Source organism: Petaurus breviceps, unplaced genomic scaffold (genome assembly GCF_028583685.1).
Source record: "Petaurus breviceps papuanus isolate PSGF00001 unplaced genomic scaffold, PetGlider_PUasm1.0 90865, whole genome shotgun sequence".
NCBI classification, from domain to species: Eukaryota; Metazoa; Chordata; class Mammalia; order Diprotodontia; family Petauridae; genus Petaurus; species Petaurus breviceps.
In genome coordinates this window covers 4,738,808-4,756,803 of record NW_027187367.1, presented here as the reverse complement: position 1 = coordinate 4,756,803, position 17,996 = coordinate 4,738,808, and the positions used below count along the sequence as shown (strand labels likewise).

Below are 17,996 nucleotides of genomic sequence, written 5' to 3'. Positions count from 1 at the left end.
AACTGCTTTCAAGTCAGAATCTGGACCTCTGCCCTGATTTCCTCCTCCCTTCTTCTCCAGGTTAGTAACTAATTTGTCCTTTCACAGAACTACACAGATGGAGGGGGCTTTAGAGACTCCCTAGGCCAGCTGCTTCAGAGGAGGAAACTGAAGGCCCAGATCACTCAGAAAGTGAATGGCAGTCAGAACCCAGGTGTTCTGTTGCTCTCTGTCCAGGGCTCTTTTCCCTGAACTGGGCTTCATTTAGCACATACTTAGAGTGCCAGGCCAGTATCTTCAGCTGCACTTCACTTCTCCACTGAAAGTCCCATAGGCAGCCCAAACTCAGAATATGTCTAAAAGAGTTTCCATTGTCTTTCCCCTTATACTCCCTGTTTCTCCTAACTTCCTTCTTTCCATTGAGAGTACTACCCTCCAGTCACCCAAGTCAGTCACCTTCAATTCTTCACTCTCCATTCACCCACCTCCTGCCCCATCCACTCTGTCTACCTCATGTTCAGTCAGTTACCAAATTTTGTCCACTTTACTTCCTTAACGTCTCTTTACTAATAGGATAGTCGTCCTAGTCTAGGCCCTTCTCACCTTTCGCTTGGGTCATTATTATAGCCTCATGTTTGGTCTCCCCAAATCCAGTCACTCAGACTCCTATTCAACAGAAGAACCACTTACTTCACAGTGTGGCTCCAGTCTGTCCTTCCAGGTTCCTTACACATTGGAACTTTATATTCCAATTAAATTGGTCAATTTAGTCTGTTTCCTCTCAACCCTTACTCTCTCTCTTCTCACCTCCACCTCTTAGAATCCTTAACTTCCTTTGAGGCTTAGCTTCCTTCTTTAATAGACTTTTCCTGATACCCCTAGTTGTGACATGGTTAGACCATTAAGAATGACCATTTGGCATTCATGTGCAAAATGGATTGGTGAGGGGAGAGATTGGATGCAGAGGGACCACTTCGAAGACTAATACAGTGATCCATGTCCAGGATAAGGGCCTGAACTATGGTGGCTGGGATGTGAATAGAGAGAAGGTGAAATTCACTGGGTGTGAGAAGAGGTGAGGAAAGGAGAAGTGAGAATGAAGAGTCAAAAACAACTCCTAGATTAGAAAACCTAAGTGATTGGGAGGATGGTGCTGCACATAACAAAAATAGTGAAGTCTAGAGGAGGGTTGGATTTAAGGGGAAAGATAATGAGAATCTTTTGGTCATGATAAGTTTAAGATGCCTATGGAACTTACAGGAGAATTGGGTACTTGATCATCTGAGATTGGAATTATTCAAGAAAGATCATCATCAGGAGAGATAGGGCCTGAGAATATAGATTTGGAAGTCATCTGAATAGAAATGATTGGTTGAATCAATAAGAGATGATGAGATTACCAAGAAAGAGTACAAAAAGACAAGAGGGCCCAGGACAAAGCAATAGATAGGGGGCAAAACATGATGATGAACCTCTGAAGGAGACTAAGATCTCCCAAGTGTTGGAACAGTTCAGGCCCATATTTTAGGAAGGTTTCTGTTTGCTTCCCAAGAGAGCAGGAGCCAACCATCCTTACATCCAACAAGCATTTATTGACCAGACAGTTGGTAGCCAGGTACCAAAGGAGTCTAACCTTCACTGAATTCTCCCTTTCTAGCTCTAGGCCGATGTATTCCTTCTATCAATTCTGAGACTCTTCCTGACTCATTGAACGTATCAATCACTCAAAGCATCAAGTGAGATACCCCTCCTCTCTCTCATCCCTCATCCCTGTTCTTCCTCCCATCTCCCCTTTGACCCTTATATTTGACCCTTTTCCTTCACCTCAGTGGTCTCTTGGACACCCTTTCTGCCCGAGAAATCAGCACCAAGATTTTTGAAGATATTGCTCGGTCCTGGTACTGGATCCTTATGTGAGTTGCCAGATTTTCCCACAATCTCTCTTTCCTCAGTCCCTTTACTCTAGGAAGCCACAGCCCCATGGTACATGGGGATATTGGTTTAGAAGTAGAGGAGATGAAAATGAGAAAGCAGAATAGGAGCTGGGGATGACTATAATTCATAAGCTGAATAGGCTTAGAAGGAAAGAAAATCTTTCCTGGGAGAGACAACACAACATCCCTTGGATGAGGGGCAAGGGAGGTGGCTCTGAAGGCTTAAGGGTTTCGGGAACAGGATCATCCGTCCCTCATTCCATCCCTTCCTATCCTCAGTGCCCTGGCTATATCTCTGGTCTTGAGCTTATTGTTTTTGCTGTTACTTCGCCTTGTGGCGGGGCCCCTGGTGTTGGTGCTGATTTTGGGGGTGCTAGGGGTTCTCGCATATGGGATCTACCACTGTTGGAAGGAATACAAGACACTTCGGGATAGAGGAGCCAGCATTTCCCAGCTGGGCTTTACCACCAACCTTGCCGCCTACAAAAATGTGCAAGAGACCTGGCTAGCTGCTTGTGAGTCACACCCTCCTCCCTCAACACCCTGGATCCCCAAACTCTCTAAAACTCAACCAAAGCCTATCCCTATCGATTGAGCCCCAACCCACAAAACCACTTACGTGTTCCCCCATACCCCTTGACAGATACTGGGTATATCTCTGATCTTCTCAACCACACCATATTTCCCTTCAGGGGTGATGACCATACTCCCCAGTGTGTTAACTCCATATTCCTCATCTCTTCTCTACTGTCCTTATGATTCCCTCCGCCCTCTCCATTTCTCCCATAGTGATTGTGGTCTCTGTGCTGGAGGGGATCCTGCTGCTGCTTTCGATCTTCCTCAGACAAAGGATCCGGATAGCCATTGCTCTCCTCGAGGAAGCCAGCAAGTTAGTGGGAAAGAGAGTGGGAAGAGATTTGAGGTGGGAAAATACAAAAGTGAGGAAAGAGTGGGATTGGGGGGGGCAGCAGAAAAGGGGGAACAGAAATGAGTTAAAGAGAGAAGTTATCAATCACAGAGAGAGTACAAAGATATGTGGAGAATCAGGGAAAGGGAGAGAGAGTAGTATGGAGACAGAAGGAGGGATGGGACGGATGATAAGAGAGCTGAACCCTATAGTATAGATAATCATCCCATTTTGGGTAGTGGGGGAAAGGAGCATGGAGCTTTAAGCTTTTTAAACCTAAGAAGTTTTTTGTTTTGTTTGCTTTTTTTTGGATGGGGGGAGGGCAAGTCAATGGGGTTAAGTGACTTGTCCAAGGTCACATGGTTAGCAAGTGTTATGTGTTTGAGGCTGCATTTGAACTCAAGTCCTCCTGACTCCAGGACTCTATTCACTGCGCCACCTAGCCACCAAAACTAAGAAGTTTTATGCATTTTAAAGTTTAAAACTTCAATAAGACTTTTAGGTATAAAATATATTTAGATACTTAGATGTTTAGTTGATTTCATTGTTGTGAGTATTATGAGTCCTCCAACAGATTGCAAACTCCACCATATTTTGTCATACTATGTAATTCTCATCCATGTCTTCATAAACCATCCACAGAAGGTTTTATCCTTCACCCACTATGCTGGAGGCCTTTCTGTGGTTCTTTTAGAATCACAAGGGTTGGGGCGGCTAGGCAGCGTAGTGAGTAGAGCACCGGCCCTGGAGTCAAGAGGTCCTGATTTCAAAGCCGGCCTCAGACACTTAACACAAAAACTAGCTGTGTGACCTTGGGAAAGTCACTTAACCCCAACTGCCCTCCAAAAAGAAAAAAAGAACCACAAGGGTACCAGTGTACCCCTCAGACTCTCCAATTGTTGTCTCTCAGTCTCCCCTCTATGGCTGACCCTTTTTCTAATCATACATCTTAGATCATAGGATTTAGAGTTAGAAAGGACCTTAGAGCTTATCAAGTCTAACCCCTCATTTCACAGGCCAAGAAACTGTCCTCATTGTCTTTTATTCCATTTCTGGCATGCAATTCATGTTAGTAATACTGACTTTCATGGAACCTATATTCTAACCCCTAGGGCAGCTATGTGGTAAAGTGGATAGAGTACTGGGCCTCAAATCAGGAAGATTCATCTTCCTGAATTCAAATCTGGTCTCAGATACCCCACTAGCTATGTGACTGGGCAAGTCACTTAACTCTGCCTTAGTTTTCTCATTGGTAAAATGAGCTAGAGAAGGAAATGGCAAACCACTTCAGTGTCTTTTCCAAGAAATTCCCAAATGGCATCACAAAGAGTTGGATACGACTGAAAATGACTGAACAATATATTCTAACCATATAAAAAATATGGAGGAGGGAGAGCTTGAGTATAAGGAAGAACAAAATTATGGGAGTGGTAGGGTAATAAGTTGCAGAGAAACACAAGGCAGTACCTGGGAGATTAAAAGGGTACAGCCTGGTCTGTGAGTGTCTCTTCTCCAGGGCCGTGGGACAGATGATGTCCACCTTGTTCTTCCCACTCCTGACTTTTGTCCTCCTGCTCATCTGTGTGGCCTATTGGGTCATGACAGCGCTGTATCCTCTGGATGAAGTCTCAGATCCCCTATACATGAAGCCACAGGGAGCCCTAGGATATAGTGGGGAACTAGGTTTTGCTTTGAGTTAAGGGGCCTTGGTTGTTCATGGGGGAAGCTGTTGCTCCTTGATGAGGGCCTGGAGAATCATCTTTCCCTAAACTTAACATGTTCCCTACTATCATAAGATTGCAGAATTGAGAGCTGGAAGAGGTTACTTAGTCATTTTACAGATGAGGAAATAGGTCCTAAGATGATTAAATGATTTGTACGGTGCCTAGCACATGTAGGCCCTTAATAAAGGTTCGATTGATTGGTTTGTCCAAAGTCATACAGGCAGTAAGTGATAGTGCTAGGATTCCAACCCAGATCCACTGACCCCAAATCCAGACCTCCTTCTACTGTCTAATGGTTCCTTGACTTCTTCCCTGGATATCTGGCCACATCTGGACAGCCTCAATACGGATGGCGGGCTTCCAATGGCAGTGACCCACTTTGTCAGGGTGTCATCAATAAGACATGTAACCCCCTGGTAAGGAAGCCCCAGGACAAGAAGAACATTTGGGGGGAGAAACCTAGAGGATATCGTGGGGATATTACTGTGTTCCATAGGGTGGGTGCCCTTATAATTAGTTGGGAAATAAAATGGAGAAGGGGGTCTAACATAGATCTCAAATCTGGGGACAGAAGAGAGAGAATGAGATCATTTTGTTTTCCCATTTCCTATTGCCTAGAACAGTGCCTGGGTTAGAGCTAGGACACAGACTGATTAATGGCCCTTCCCTATGCCTTCTTCTCCCTTTCAGGGCAATTTCTCCAACCAACTCAATTTCTCCATCACCAAGTGCCCAGGTCTAACTTGCCAGTTCCTAGGTTACTCCTCTTCAGGGCCAGCCCAGCGTTCACTATTTAATCTGCAGATCTATGGGATCCTAGGATTGTTTTGGACACTAAACTGGGTGCTGGCCTTAGGGCAGTGTGTTCTGGCTGGAGCTTTTGCTTCCTTCTACTGGGCCTTCAACAAGCCTCAGGATATCCCTTCCTGTCCCCTGGGTGCTTCTTTCTTCAGGACTCTGCGGTCAGTGTAATTTGGTGAAAAGAATGCTTGGGACTTTCAGACAAATCAGGAGATTGAAAACTGGGCTTCTAAGGGGAGAGACCTGGGAACTGGAGAAAGGAGGGAATCCTTAGTCTCTGAGGGGAGGACAGGAAAGGCCTAGATTTTCAAGTAAGGCTAGCCACTAACAGCTGGTCTCATCTCCTCAGTTACCACACAGGGTCCCTGGCCTTTGGAGCCTTGATCTTGACTCTGGTTCAGATAGTGAGGGTTGTCTTGGAGTACTTGGATCATAAACTAAGAGGTAGGACCAGAGGGGTCAGGTACCTGTGTTTTGGTAGGGGAGAACAAGAGGCTGGGTCTGACACTTTAGTTCTGTGGGGAGGGGAGGGTTGGAAGCTTAGGGGACTCCTGATGGTTGATGAGAGAGGCTATGACTAGATACTTAGATCTTCCTCTCCTCTCCTGTCCTCTCTACCCCACCCCACCCTAGGAGCCCAGAACTCCCTGATCAGATGTATTATGTGTTGTCTCAAATGCTGCTTCTGGTGTCTGGAGAAATTTGTCAAATTCTTGAACCGAAATGCATATGTCATGGTGAGGTCTTTGGAACTCTGTCTAAAAATATCCCCTCCCACCTAACCTCTGATAAACCATCTCAAAAACCCTCAGTGTCTCTCTCTACCTTCATCCCTACCTCCACCCCCATTAGCAGACAGTGTAACTACTGGGAAGGAAGGGAAAATGTATTAAGAATCTTCCCTTCTGATTTCTCTTCTCCCAGATTGCTATCTATGGGAAGAATTTCTGTATCTCTGCTAAAAATGCCTTCATGCTGCTCATGAGGAACATTATCAGGTCAGAACATCAAATCCTTCACCTCATTCCTTCAAAAACACCTACCCATAAAGGTCCACCATCCTGCTTTTCCCCCAAATCCTTAATTGTTCATCTCAACCCCTATCCCATCTCTGTAGCTGCTCTGTTTTTAACTTTCCCCTACCCCAAAGATAACTCCCCAAATTCTGCCAACAGGGTGGTCGTCCTAGATAAAGTGACCGACTTGCTGCTCTTCTTTGGCAAACTGCTGGTTGTTTCAGGAGTTGGTGAGTAGGGGCATAGAATTTAGAGACAGAAGACAATAGAGAGATTATCTGGTCCAAACCCCTTCTCCCCCCTTTTTACAGAGAAGGAAACCAAGACCCAGAGATAGAATATGATTTCATAGTATCCACAATTTAGAGCTGAAGGGGACCTAAGAGGTTTAATCTAACCCCTTACTTTACAGATTAAGAAATTAGACCCAGAAAGGTTAATTGCCTTATCCAAGGTCATACAGGTAAGAAGTAGAGGCAGTAGGAAAAACCAGATTCTGATTCCAAAGCCAATCATTTTGTCACACCACCACAGTGGAGTTTGGAGGAACCCGGGTAAATATGATTCTTTGAGGAGAATGTGTGCCAGTGGAGGGAAGAAAAACCAAGGACTAGAAGAGATGAGCATAATTTGGAGGGAGAAAGAAAGCTGCTTCACCCCCACTCCATGCCTTCTCCCTCCTATCCCCAGGCATCCTCTCTTTCTTTTTCTTCACTGGCCAAATCCCAGCCCTGATGGAGGAATTACGTTCCCCTAACCTCAATTACTACTGGCTCCCCATCATGGTGAGTGACTTGCCTCCATTCCTACTTCTTGGGACCTAAGTATTCTCCTCACCTGAATTCTTCCTCCTCCAAGAACCCTCACTCTTCTGAGTTCCTATCAGCATCCTCTATATTCCAGATCTCCATCCTTGGTGCTTATGCCATTGCTTCCGGCTTCTTCAGTGTCTTCAGCATGTGTGTAGATACTCTCTTCCTCTGTTTCTGTGAGTATTTCTTCCTTCTGGAAACATGCCCCTTCCTATGAAATTTCCCACACATTCACTTGTGCCTTCAACAAACTGGCATATCAATCTTTGTGCTAACCCTCAAGAAGAGAAGATCTTGACAAAAATAATGGACACAAGCCAAAAGACTTAATGGGTTAAGAGCTAGGGGATCCTGGCCTGAATCTCAAACCAGTTCAACAAATATTTATCAAGCACTGACTATGTGGAAGATACTGTGCAAAAGTGAGAAAGGCAAAAACGAGAAAGTCTCTGACCTTCAGGAACTTATATTCTACTGGGGGAATGCAACACATAGGTACAAATAACCTGAGAAGCACTAAAAATTAGGGTAGGAATGGCATCAGAACATGGAAATCTTTCTTGGAAAGATGGCACCTAAGCTAAGACCTGAAGAAAGAAAAGGACTGAGAGAAAGAAATGAGGAAAGAGCTCATTCCAAGCATGGGGACAGACTCTGGAAATGCAAGGAGAGTAGAAATGGAGGGCTGGGGTCTGGGAAAGAACTAGTAATCCATTTTAGATGGAACAGAGAGTGCTCACAGGGAGTAGTAAGATAAATAAGACTTGAAAAGTAGGTTGGAACCAGTCTACATCAAAGAAATTTGTATTCTATTCTGGAGGCAATAGAGAACCATGAAGGTTTATGACTTGGTCAGACCTATGCCTTAAGAAAATTGTTTTGTCTTGTTTTTTAAAGTGTTTTGACAGTTGTATAAAGGATGGATTGGAAAGGAAAGAGACAAGCCAATGAGAGCAATTGAGAAGCGATTACAGTAGTTTACATGAGAGGTAATGAGAGCCTAAATTAGACTGGCAATAATATTGTCAGAATTTAGCAACTGACCAGATGTGGAAGGTGGAGAAAGAAAAGTCAAGGATAACCTTGAGGTGACTGGGAACATGGTGAAGCCATCAATAGAAATAGGGAAGAGAGGAGGTTTGGAGCTTCCATTTGGACATTTGGAGAAGTCTAGCAGGCAATGTGGAAATGGAGTTCAGTAGAGAAGTTAGGGCTGGATATATAGATTTGTGCCAGTAAATGAGATCACTAAGGGGGTCATGGTAGAAGAGAAAAAGAAAAGAAAAGGATCCTGAATAGGAACTTCAAGAACACACAGAGGAAGGAGAGCAGAAGGTAACGGGAGATTAATAATGATCCAGCAAAGGAAACAAAGAAAGAGCCCCAGATTAAAAGTCAGTTCTCAGGAGGATGGCTCTCTGAGAAAACATATTTTAAATTCAGTTCTACAAAATTTATTAAGTTACTGCTGTGGAGAGAACACTGGGAGAGATGCTTGAAGAGGTACAAAGTTTAGACAGAACATTTTCCTGTCCTGATGGAGCCTTATTTTCTAAGAGGAGTATGGGAATATGGTATACAGACCAGGCAAAACCCAAGAAAGTCAACATTCCATAGAAATTAACCTAACAGGGCAGCTAGGTGGCACAGTGAATAGAGCACAGGCCATGGAGTCAAGAGGACCTGAGTTCAAATCCAGTCTCAGACACTTGACACTAGCCCTGTGACCTTGGGCAAGTCACTTAACCCTGATTGCCCTGCCTTCTCCCCTCCAAACCTCTCCCCCCCGAAAAGAAGAAATTAACCTTAGGAGAGATACAGTAACAGCTCACAGTTGGTGATACTTTACAGTTTATAAAGACTCTTTTCTCACATCAGTGCAAGCATTATTTATCCCCATTTTACAGATAATAGCAACAATTATAGCTCACATTTATATAGCATTTTAAGGTTTGCAAAGTGCTTTACAAATATTCTCATTTTATCCTTACAACAATTTAGGAAGATAGGTGCTGCTGTCATCCAGTTTCACAGTTGAGGAGTCAGAGGCACACAAAGGTTTAAATGACTTGCTCAGGGTCACGCAGTTATTAAGTGTGTAAGGCCAGATTAGAACTCAAGTCATCATAACTCCAGGTCTGATACTCAACCCTTTGTACCACCTAGCTACCCAGTTTTCCAAAAGAGAAAAACTAAGGCTCAGAGAGAGGAAATTACTTTGGTCACACTAAGCTATAAAGGATCACAGCTAGAATGAGTAAGTGCTGGGCAATGCCAGAGAAAGGAAATATACATCTGACAGGGAACCAAGGAAGGTTTCATGCTGGTGACATTTGAGCTAGGCTTTGGAGAAGAGGCAAGCTTTCAAAAGGTCAAGAATTAATATGATGTAGGGAAATAGTCATTACTGTGAATGTGGATGGGATGAACTCACCCATAAGATGGAAGAGGGTAGCAGAATGAATTAGAAACCAAGAGGGTCAACTCCTGGAAACGCTTTCCTCCTGATTGGGGGGATAGGGGTAAGGGGGAAAGAAGGGACTGGGAGAGAACAGAATTCATGGGGTGGGGTGCTTCTGGTTCCCTACTCAGTGGAAGACCTGGAACGGAATGATGGCTCCCTGGCTAAGCCCTACTACATGTCGAAGAACCTCATGAAGATTCTGGGGAAGAAGAACGAACGCCCCTCCAGGGAAAAGAAGAAAAAAGAGAAATAACCAGACCTGGCCTAGGAAACTTTTCATTTGGATCTCAGTCCCCATTCCCCGGCCTTCCCGCCCCACCCCACCCCCTTCCAAATTTCCCAGACTTCCTGGTTAGAGATTTTATAATTCACAGATTTTATTAAAAATCGATTTTTTTTCTCCCACAAGAACTCAGCTGGTCTCATTCTCTCCCAGCCTTATGCTGCTTTAAATTGGTCCCCCTACGTTTCTCAATGGTCAGACTCTGAGACCAATCAGAAGGTTCGGAGTGCTTTTTCCTATTTGCTTCAGCCAATGAGCTTTCGTTCGTGCAGTGCCTCCCAAGGGACCGACTAAGCCAATCGGAAACACGGTTTCCTAAAGCTAGCCAGTGAGTCACTAGTGGGGAGGGAGAGAGGCAGGAGGTGGGAGCTCTCTGTCCAATTGGAGGGTCCGCGGTATCGTCCGTCACAGGGGAAGGGAAGCGTCCACGTCCGCGCTTAAGGCGCTGGCCAATCCAGATGGATCGGGCGGGTTTTTTTTTTTAAAGGGCCAGGGAGCGGGATCAGCTGACTTGGCTCCCAGACCTCTAGGCTCCCCTGCCGCCCTGTCGGTGTCTGGGTTTGGACCAGGTGCCATGGAGGAGGAGAGGGGACCAGCGCCCCAGGAGACCCGGTCGCCCGGGTCGTGCCGAGTCCGCGGGCTCTGGGTTTCCCTGGTGAGCCTTTTGCTGCTGCCACAGCTCGAAGGGTCGCCGGTGCCTGATAACTTCAGCCTGGTAAGTGCCCTGTAGGTCCCGTATCATCTGGGCTCGGGGACCCAGGCTTCCGAGTCCTCGCTCCAGCATCGCCCCCTTCCATCCCAGCTTCTCCCCGGGACTGCCCCTGACCCAGACTTTCCAACTTCTTGTCACCCCGAGAGACTCACGGGCACCTCATCCCGTCTCCTCCAGACCCCCACTCCCAAGTTTCCTCCTACCCCATTCTGCCTGCTCCGAGCCCGCCATCACACACACACACACACACACATATTAGGGACCCAGGCATCAAACACTTACCCCCCCCCCCCCAGACTTTACATAAACACCCATAGAAAGGATTCGAAGCTGACTAAGGTGTCTAATTAAGACCACCTCTGTCTCCTGGGACCCAGGCATCAGAGCTCCACACCTCCAACTTTCCACAGGGATCTAGGCAACTAAGATTCCTCATCTCCCTCTCCTTCTGTCCTACCCCAGGTAAATACGCCCTCCAGATCCATCCTTAGATATTTCAGCACCCAGATCTCTATCTTTCTGCCCCATTCCATCCCCAAGGCTACCAAAGCTTCCAGTTCTTCAGCTGTATCTAAGCACTGGAAGCCTAAGCTTCTGAACTCCTAATTTCCCAACTTCTGAACATAACTCAGCCTTGGGGCTGAGTTATGTATTTGATATCCTGGGCCAGATATCAGAACCCCCATCTCCATTGGCAGATCCCCTGGGGGAACACTGACATCCACCAAGACAGCTGAGCTCCTTTCCTCACTCCTATCTCCTACTCTGTCATTCCCCAGAACTCAGTCCTCTACCCTCAGCTTCTCCCAGGAGTCTTCCATCTTTCCTTGCTATCTAGTCATAAAAGGTATACACATTGTGGAAGGGGGTAGCGGGGAGGTTAATAGAATACTGGACTTGGAGTCAGGAAGACTTTCATTGAACTATCACCTCAGACATTTACTAGTTATAACCCTGGCCAAGTCACTATGCCTTAGTGTCTCATAAATTTCTTGGTTTCCCCTTTTCTCTGTACCTTAGTTTCCTCATTCATAAAATTTTGAGGGATAAAATTAAGGTCCCTAAGGTTCTTTCTAGGTCTGAATCTATGAATCTATGATCCTTGATGATTCTCCCCTAATCAGACCCAGGCATATGACTACAAGGCTTACTCCTCTCAGGAACTAGAGAACCTGAGTTCCAGCTCCTACTTTGACCTCCTTCTCCTCCTGTTATTACAGGTACAACCATTGGTGACTCTGGAACAGCTCCTTTGGGTGAGGAAGCAAACTGGGAATGTGAACACTTTCAGAATACCACTGATCTCAGCTACTCCCCGAGGGACCCTTCTTGCATTTGCAGAGGCCCGGAAGACATCGTCCTCAGATAAAGGGGCTAAATTCATTGCCATGCGGAGATCCACAGATGGAGGTGCCTGGATTCTGAGGAAAGGGGGGGGGTAATAGAGGTAGGATCTCACCTGGGGGCACAAATGGCTGAGTCATTTATTTAACAAACATTTATTAAGTGCCTAATATGTACAAAGCCCTGTGCTAGGCATTAGAGGTACAAAAATATAGATATGTATAGCATAACTCTAACTGAGGAGTTTACAGTCTATTGGTGGGAGATGGGGAATTGAGATACAAAATCTGTATTCATAATACCTAGGAGACAAGGAGGAATGAGAAGTCTAGGCAAAGTGTTGTACAAAATCTGAGATGAGATTCTAGGCAGTATAGAAGGAGATGAATAGGATGGAATCTGAGAATCTGACTCCTGTATCTTGATCCTCTGTTTTTATCAGGTGCCACATGGTCCCCAACATCATTTATAGTGGATGATGGTGATGTTCCCGATGGACTGAACCTGGGGGCTGTAGTTGGGGATGTTGAAACGGGTACAATGTTCCTTTTCTATTCTCTCTGTGCTCATTATGATGGGTGTTCTGTGGCTTCCACCATGCTGGTTTGGAGCAAGGATGATGGCATCACTTGGAGCCCACCCAGAAACCTCTCCTTGGATATTGGGACTGAAATGTTTGCTCCAGGACCAGGCTCTGGCATTCAGGTCATTGGAGTGGGATAGGGTGGGAAGGGGAACTTCTTGAAATGAACATTAATTATATGTGGGCTATTATGGGCCTCTTTATCAGATAGTGAGTTCTTCCACTGGGTATATTCAAACAGTCTTGATGACTACTTGTCAGGGATTGGTTGTAGAGAAGATTCTTTTTCAATTATTGTTTAGACCAAATGACTCTTGAGGTCTTATGGTGCAACAATTCTATGATTATTATCATGATAACAAGAGTTGGGACTTTTTGGAAGAAAAGTGCTCTTAAAAAGCAAGATTAGCCTACCCCTGGATGACCTAGAAGAGAAAAATTGTAGTAGAGTTCTAATAGAACTCACCATTTTGAGTGAAATTTCCTAGAAGGATTTTTTTTTTCCAGGAGTTTTATTTAAGATCATAGATTAAGAGCTGACTTTAAAAGTCATCTAGTCTTCCTAGGAAGACTTTTCTTATCAGAGAGGGTGGGATTTTTTTTAATGAACTTCCCATTTGGAAAACGGACAAATTTCTTGTCACTAAATTTTGTTCCAAGGAGAAGCTTCTTATTTAGGAAAAAGTTTTATTAAATATTCATTTTTATAAATAAATATTATATTATATTTTATAATATATTATATTAATAATATATTAAATAATATTTATTTTTATATAATTTATAGAATAAATAATAAAAATAGTTTTATATAATAAAATTTATTAAATAATAAAATATATTAAATAAATAATATATTATATAAATAAATATTTATTTAAAAAGTTTTAGGGAAAAAAATCTTTTGAGATTTTTGAAACATAACTTCCTGTTGAGGTTAGAGACTGGGACTTCAGGAAAACAGGAAGGAGCTTCAGAGAATATGAGACTTCCTCTGATTGGTTTTATGTAACTGAGGATGCCTCTTTTCTGCCTTGGAGTTCCTGGGTTTAGAAGTTCCCATGTATCTCATTCCATGACTTTCTGTTTTCCCAATAGAAGCGGCATAAGCCATATAAGGGCCGGCTCATTGTCTGTGGCCATGGAACTCTGGAACGTGATGGGGTCTCCTGCCTCGTTAGCGATGACAAAGGAGAATCCTGGCGCTATGGCGGTAGTATTAGTGGAATTCCCTACGGGGAGCTCAAGAAGCCAAATGACTTCAGTCCTGATGAGTGCCAGGTTAGAAACTTAAGAGAACAGAACTTCTTACTTCCCCACCCATTCCCTTACCATCATCCCCCCCACTCCCATACACATACACACCCTACCCTGCTTATAGATCCTTGTATCTGCTCTTCCCTCATCCCAACCTGCTAACTCTTTCCCCTCTCAGGCTCTGCTTCCCACAGAGACCTATATATCTGATACCCTAGCTTTCATCAAGTTCATTTCCACATTTCAATCTCTCTACTGAATGAGCCTTCTTCACTGAAGTCTCTGACTTGCTGCCCCCTCAGCCCTATGAATTGCCTGATGGCTCCGTCGTAATTAATACCCGAAACCAGAATAACTACCATTGTCACTGCCGCATCATCCTCCGAAGCTATGATGCATGTGAAACCCTCAAGCTCCAAGATGTTACCTTTGACAAAGAACTCATCGACCCTGTTGTAGCTGCAGGCGCTGCAGCCACCAGCTCTGGTCTGGTCTTCTTCTCAAATCCTGCTCATCCAGATGATCGTAAGTCCCTGGGATGGGCAGGGGAATGCTTTCTTTGCCCTCGGAGTCCTTTTTGACCTTTTTTCCTCCCTCCCTCCCTCTCTCCATTCCTCCCTCCCCTCCCCACATGCAATTACATCCCCAGAATCTCTTGTCACTGTTCTCTGCTCTCTACTCACCTTGTCATCATCCTGATTCAAGCCTTCATCTGCTCTTGCTACTTTCATCTCTCATCATAACCTCTCATCATAAAAGCAAGGTTTTTGGGTGGCTAGGTGGTGCAGTGAATAGAGCACTGGCCCTGGATTCAGGAGGACCTGAGTTCAAATCCGGTCTCAGGGTCTCAGACCCTTAACACACACACAAAAAAATTAGCCGCGTGACCTTGGCAAGTTGCTTAACCCCAATTGCCCTCCAAAAAAAAAGGCAATAAAAGCAAGGTTTTCTTGCTTCTCTTTTTTTCTGCATTCTGTCCCTTACACAGTGGTTAAAATAATTTGCATAACATATAGCTTTAATGAGAGGTAGTCTGGTATGGTGGATGAAGCTGGCCTGGGTTTAAGCCCTGCCACTGACACACTGACTGGGCAAATCACTTGAACTGGCAACTTTCTCAGGCTTTGAAGTAGCAGAAGAGTTGCTGATTGGCAGAGGGAATTTCCTCAGTGAGAATGTATGTAACTCCTATTGAAAATGCAGATCCAGACCAATAATAAAAGAACATCTACCCACATCATTAGAAGCAGCTAGGTGACATGGGACATAGAGTGCTAGACCTGTAGTCAGGAAGCCCTGAGTTCAAATACATCCTTAAATGCTGTATGACCCTGTGCAAATCACTTACCCTCTATCTGCCTCAGTTTCCTCATCTGTGAAATGAGGACAATAATAGCACTTAATCAGAGTTGTAAGGATAAAATGAGTTGATATTTGTAAAAGCACTCCAAACTGTTATATAAATGCTAGCTATTATTATTTTCCTATTTATAAATGTTGAATGGTTTCCCATTGCCTCCTAAGTAAAATATAAACTCTTTATTCAAGGCCCTTCTCAATCTAGGAACAATTTACCTTTATAGCTTTTTCTCCCACAATTCCCTGTTCATCTGCTCTGTGGTCCAGAAAGACCATGGTACTCACCTGTATCAATTTCATCTGCCCTTTCCTAGTTCTTGGCATTCACACAAATCTAGAACAAATTCATCAGACATCTCTATCTGTTTACATTCTCCTTTTCCTTCAACATCTACTTTAAACACCACCCATTCCATAAAGTCTGTCTGTATTTCCTTGCCCCTTCTAATCACTCAGTTGAGAGTGATCTTTCCCTCCCCATTTTCTTCTGTGTCTGTCTTGACTTCTCCTTTTTCCCCCTTCACATTCTATCTTTTCATTATGCTTATTTGTTTAGACATGTTATATCCCCTATATTAGAATGTATGTTCCCGGGGCAGCTAGGTGGCACAGTGAATGGAGCACCAGCCCTGGAGTCAGGAGGACCTGAGTTCAGAGCCGGCCTCAGACACTTAACACAAAATTAGCCGTGTGACCTTGGGCAAGTCACTTAACCCCAATTGCCCCACCTTCCCCTCTCCAAAAAAAAAAAATGTATGCTCCCTGAAATAAGGGATTGTCATTTTTTGTTTTGGTATCTCCCATGCCTTTCAATTCAACAGACATTAATTAAGTCTTTACTGTTTACAATACCTCCTCATTTCATCTTTCTCTCTAGGGGTAAATCTGACTATACGCTGGAGTTTCAGCAATGGTACTTCATGGTGGAAAGACACGATTCAGCTGTGGCCAGGTCCCAGTGGTTACTCATCCTTGACAGTTTTGGAGGGAGCTCAGACTTGGGGGGATGGAACCCCCCAGATCTATGTCCTGTATGAAAAGGGTCGAGAATATTACTTCGACAGTATCTCTCTAGCCAAGATCAGTGTCTATGGCACTCTCTGAACCTTACCCCACAGCTGGGGTAAGAAGATATGAGGAATGCCAGGGGCACCTCAGACTTTGCCTTTTAGAACTCTGCTGATCCATTGTTGGAGATTCATGGCTCCTTCCCAAGAAGTCATGACTTTTGGAATATTCATCTTCTCTTTGATAGGGAGATACCTCCTTTAAGACTTTTTGTCTTATCTCCTTTGACAAACACTAGGCCCTCTTTTCCCCAAGCCCTCCTTCTTCAGTTATAATGCCTTTTGTTTGCTTAGGGGATGGGCCCCCACTTCTCTCCCTGCTTCCTTTAGATCCTAATAATCTCTCTCTTAGGGCAGTAGACTGCTCTTGCTCCTAACTCTACTGATTTCCCCCTCCCCACTCCCATTCCTTTTCATGATAGGGGATGAATTTGCACAAACCTGAACTCAGGGACTTCTGGTTGGGAGGGGTGCTGATATTTAGAGCGGGAGTGCAGGTTGTTGGGGGACGGTAAGAGATTTTGGATGAGGAAAGGACACCTTGGACTGTTTACAGATCAATAAGTTAATCGGTTAAATTAGTAGTTCTACTGAAGGAAAACAAGAATTTGCAATGTCTATTTATTAAAGCTGTGGACTCAATCTCAGTGTCTTTGGGTTTCCTAAATACAGCCATGAAAGAGAGAATGAGATTAGGGAAGACAGAGCTGTCATAGGGGAAAGAGCAAAAGGTTGGGTTTGAGTCCTAGCACTGCCACTTGCTAGCTATGGTCCTTCACCAAGTCCCTTAATTGCTCTGAGCCTTAGTATCAAGGAATCTTAAGCATTTGAAACCACAGAGGTTATTTAATTAAATCCCTGTCTAAAGCATGAATGCCCTCTATAACATTCCTGCTAAATAATGATCCCACCTAATTACCTTTTTTTAACATCACCTTAATTTGCAAATATATCCCTTCTCAAACCCTTACCCAACAAACTGTCCCTTGTGAAAAGAACATAAAAGGCAGTTCAGCATAAGCACCCAATACATCAACCACGTTTGACAAGCAAAGACAGTAAACAGTGTTCCATACCTATAGAGGTTCCCCACCTCTGGGAAGTGAGGGTGGTACGTGTTCTCACATCTCCAGGGTTAAGTTTGGTCATTATAATTATCCAGCACTTAGTTGCATATTTTGTTTTTTTCCCATTCACATTTTTGTAGACATCAAAAATAATGTTTTCCTGATTCTGTTATCCTACCTCAGTTTAGTCTTCAAATGCTTCTCTGAATTCTTCACATCATTTAGTATGGCTTTGTAATATTCCAACATGTTCATGTATCATAATTTATTTAGTCATTCTCTGCTCGATATTTATTTTGCTTCCAGTTCTTCTCTAAACTCAGTATCACTGAATATTTTGGTGTATATGGGACCTTCTGGTATTGAGTAAATGTCTAGCAGTGGGATCTCTGGTTCACAGGGTATGGACATTGTAGTCAGTTGTTTGGGTTTTGGTTTGGTTTGGTTTAATTATTGATCCAAGCATTACTTCTGAGAAGACAAATGATGGTCAGAGCCAGCCCATGACTATGAAAATCTCCAATCCAAATAATTTTGGTACCAATAGTTATAGCATTCCCTGACAACAGGCAAAAATTCATGTGAAATATGATGAAACATGGTTAACATAATTCAGGGTCAAAGTTCAGTTATGTTAACATCAAGTAGAACTATAGTTATTTAAATTTTGGTATTCTTTTGGAGAAT

General features: G+C 43.9%; 2 protein-coding genes across 2 annotated transcripts in view; both read left to right on the top strand.

The window, feature by feature from the left end:
- The window catches only part of SLC44A4 (solute carrier family 44 member 4), a 13,262-nt gene extending 3,214 nt beyond the window's left edge, over window positions 1-10,048 (top strand). Inside the window, exons 6-20 of the mRNA XM_069073649.1 lie at window positions 1-60; window positions 1,637-1,715; window positions 1,809-1,892; window positions 2,193-2,428; window positions 2,703-2,802; window positions 4,337-4,429; window positions 4,861-4,960; window positions 5,235-5,506; window positions 5,695-5,789; window positions 5,979-6,082; window positions 6,270-6,343; window positions 6,521-6,591; window positions 7,052-7,146; window positions 7,265-7,349; window positions 9,766-10,048. Of these exons, the coding sequence (XP_068929750.1) occupies window positions 1-60; window positions 1,637-1,715; window positions 1,809-1,892; window positions 2,193-2,428; window positions 2,703-2,802; window positions 4,337-4,429; window positions 4,861-4,960; window positions 5,235-5,506; window positions 5,695-5,789; window positions 5,979-6,082; window positions 6,270-6,343; window positions 6,521-6,591; window positions 7,052-7,146; window positions 7,265-7,349; window positions 9,766-9,890 (1,673 nt within the window). The 3' untranslated portion in view covers window positions 9,891-10,048. The remainder of the gene's footprint in view (window positions 61-1,636; window positions 1,716-1,808; window positions 1,893-2,192; window positions 2,429-2,702; window positions 2,803-4,336; window positions 4,430-4,860; window positions 4,961-5,234; window positions 5,507-5,694; window positions 5,790-5,978; window positions 6,083-6,269; window positions 6,344-6,520; window positions 6,592-7,051; window positions 7,147-7,264; window positions 7,350-9,765) is intronic.
- Window positions 10,049-10,348: 300 nt separating this feature from the next.
- Window positions 10,349-16,884, top strand: NEU1 (neuraminidase 1). The gene is made up of 6 exons (XM_069073270.1): window positions 10,349-10,635; window positions 11,853-12,042; window positions 12,419-12,681; window positions 13,658-13,840; window positions 14,119-14,341; window positions 16,053-16,884. The coding sequence occupies exons 1-6, from the start codon at window positions 10,495-10,497 to the stop codon at window positions 16,277-16,279; spliced, it is 1,227 nt and encodes a 408-aa protein (XP_068929371.1). The 5' UTR covers window positions 10,349-10,494; the 3' UTR covers window positions 16,280-16,884.
- The last annotated feature ends 1,112 nt before the right edge of the window (window positions 16,885-17,996 follow it).